Source organism: Myotis brandtii, unplaced genomic scaffold, assembly GCF_000412655.1.
Source record: "Myotis brandtii unplaced genomic scaffold, ASM41265v1 scaffold105, whole genome shotgun sequence".
Classification (NCBI taxonomy): domain Eukaryota; kingdom Metazoa; phylum Chordata; class Mammalia; order Chiroptera; family Vespertilionidae; genus Myotis; species Myotis brandtii.
The window spans coordinates 724,804-726,570 of NW_005353538.1; the positions used below are offsets into that span (position 1 = coordinate 724,804).

General features: G+C 61.0%; 1 protein-coding gene across 1 annotated transcript in view; it reads right to left on the minus strand.

Moving 5' to 3' along the window:
• The window catches only part of NLRX1 (NLR family member X1), a 29,101-nt gene that overhangs the window by 10,609 nt on the left and 16,725 nt on the right, over positions 1 to 1,767 (minus strand). The window contains exons 5-6 of the mRNA XM_014539891.1: positions 730 to 1,349; positions 6 to 143 (exon numbers count right to left, since the gene is read on the minus strand). Of these exons, the coding sequence (XP_014395377.1) occupies positions 6 to 143; positions 730 to 1,349 (758 nt within the window). The remainder of the gene's footprint in view (positions 1 to 5; positions 144 to 729; positions 1,350 to 1,767) is intronic.

The following is a 1,767-nucleotide window of genomic DNA, read 5'->3' on the forward strand; positions in this document are numbered from 1 at the left end:
CCCGCAGTCCGGTGGAGGCGCAGCTGGAAGTAGAGCTTCTGCAGGTTGGTGTCGGAGAAGCCGCAGATCTCGCCGTAGCGGCCCACGTACTTGCTGGGGATGCAGCCCACGGCAGAGGGCCGGGTGGTCACCAGGATGCTGGCCTGGAAGAGCAGAGGCGAGGGTCAGAGAGCCCTTATACCCCGGGAGCGCCTGAGGACCGAGTGTCCCAGGGTGGTAATGACGACGACTGTAATGAGGATAACTAACCATGACCGTGCACCTACTAGGAGTCCGCGCACTGTGCGCACAGCGTATGGAGTTAGTGCCGCTTCCATCAGCACAACTCAAGAAGAAAAAACAGAAAGAAGCGTGGCAAGTTGGTGACTTGTTCAAAGACACACAGCTGGGAAGTGGTGGGGCCAGGATGTGAACTCGCCCAGGGCCTCTCCCCCCAATCAATATGCAAGCCTAGCCTGGCTGATGTGGCTTAGGGGTTGAGCATCGACCTATGAACCAGGAGGTCACGGTTGGATTCCCGGTCAGGGCACAGGCCCGGGTTGTGGGCTTGGCCCCCAGTGTAGGCTGTGCAGGAGGAAGCCGATCAATGATTCTCTCATCACTGATGTTTCTCTCTCTCTCTCCCTCTATGAAATCAATAAAAATATATATTTTAACAATGCAGGCCTAAGACACAAAAACTCGTAGGTGGCAAATCAGGGATGGAGAGGCAGGCAGGAGGGCACCCACCTCGGGCAGCATGTATTTGCGCAGCAGATTGACGAGGATGGCAGCCGGCGCCGCTGGCTCTTGGGGGTCACTGCACAGCCCCGTGCCTGCCAGCCGGAAGTCCAGGTTGAGCCGCTCCAAGCCATGGAGCACAAACAGCAGGCGAGAGCCCGCTGCGGCCATCAGGGGCAGAACCTCCTTCAGGGCCGTGTAGCGCCGGGCCACCAGCTGGCACAAGGAGGCCCGGGCCAGGCCCAGGGACGACAGGTCCTCACAGGAGAAGGGAATGAGCAGCTCGAAGGCTGGCAGCCGCCCGTAGCACCAGTCCAGCACCATCTTGCGCACCAGTGTGCTCTTGCCGGTGCCCACGGTGCCATACAGGACCACCGTCTGCACCTGGCACCCACAGGCGTCCGGGTCAAAGAGCTGAGACAGGGCCAGGGGGGGGCGCATGGCCGGGGGTGTCTGTGAAGGGGAACGAAGCTCCGAAGGCGGGCGAAGCAGCTCATCGGGGGCACTCTCACGGACCACGGGGTCCACATGCACCGTGTCTAGTGCGAAGGTCGGGCCGAACTGGCGCTCTTCCCGGGGCAGCCGGCTGAACCACTCGGCCAGGTTCCGGCGGTGCTGCTGGATGGCCTCTGGATGGGAAGGCAGAGGGAATGGGCCGGGAAACGGGCAGGTGGAATGGGGGAGGGTCAGGCTGCGGAGTCAGACAGCACAGGAGGTGCTGGCGCTCAGATGGTGCCATGCATCCCTCAAAAGTCAGTCTAGAAAGGTGGAACCCTGGGGCAGAAAGTGGGGAGCCAGGGGATGAGGGATGCTGAGCCTGGGTTCACTGGCTTCACAATGAGATCAAAGGGAAATCTTTTTCCAACTGCTAGACCCAGTGTGTTAAAGGCAGGGATGGCACCTCCTTCCCAGGGCTTTGCACATGTGTGCATTGCAGGAGCGCTGCAGGAAGGGATGCACGGACAGATGGGTGATGGGCGAGGGCGGTGGCCACTGATGGGTGATGCCAGTGGGTCCTCCATGCCTCTCTCCCTGCCTGCTTCTCCC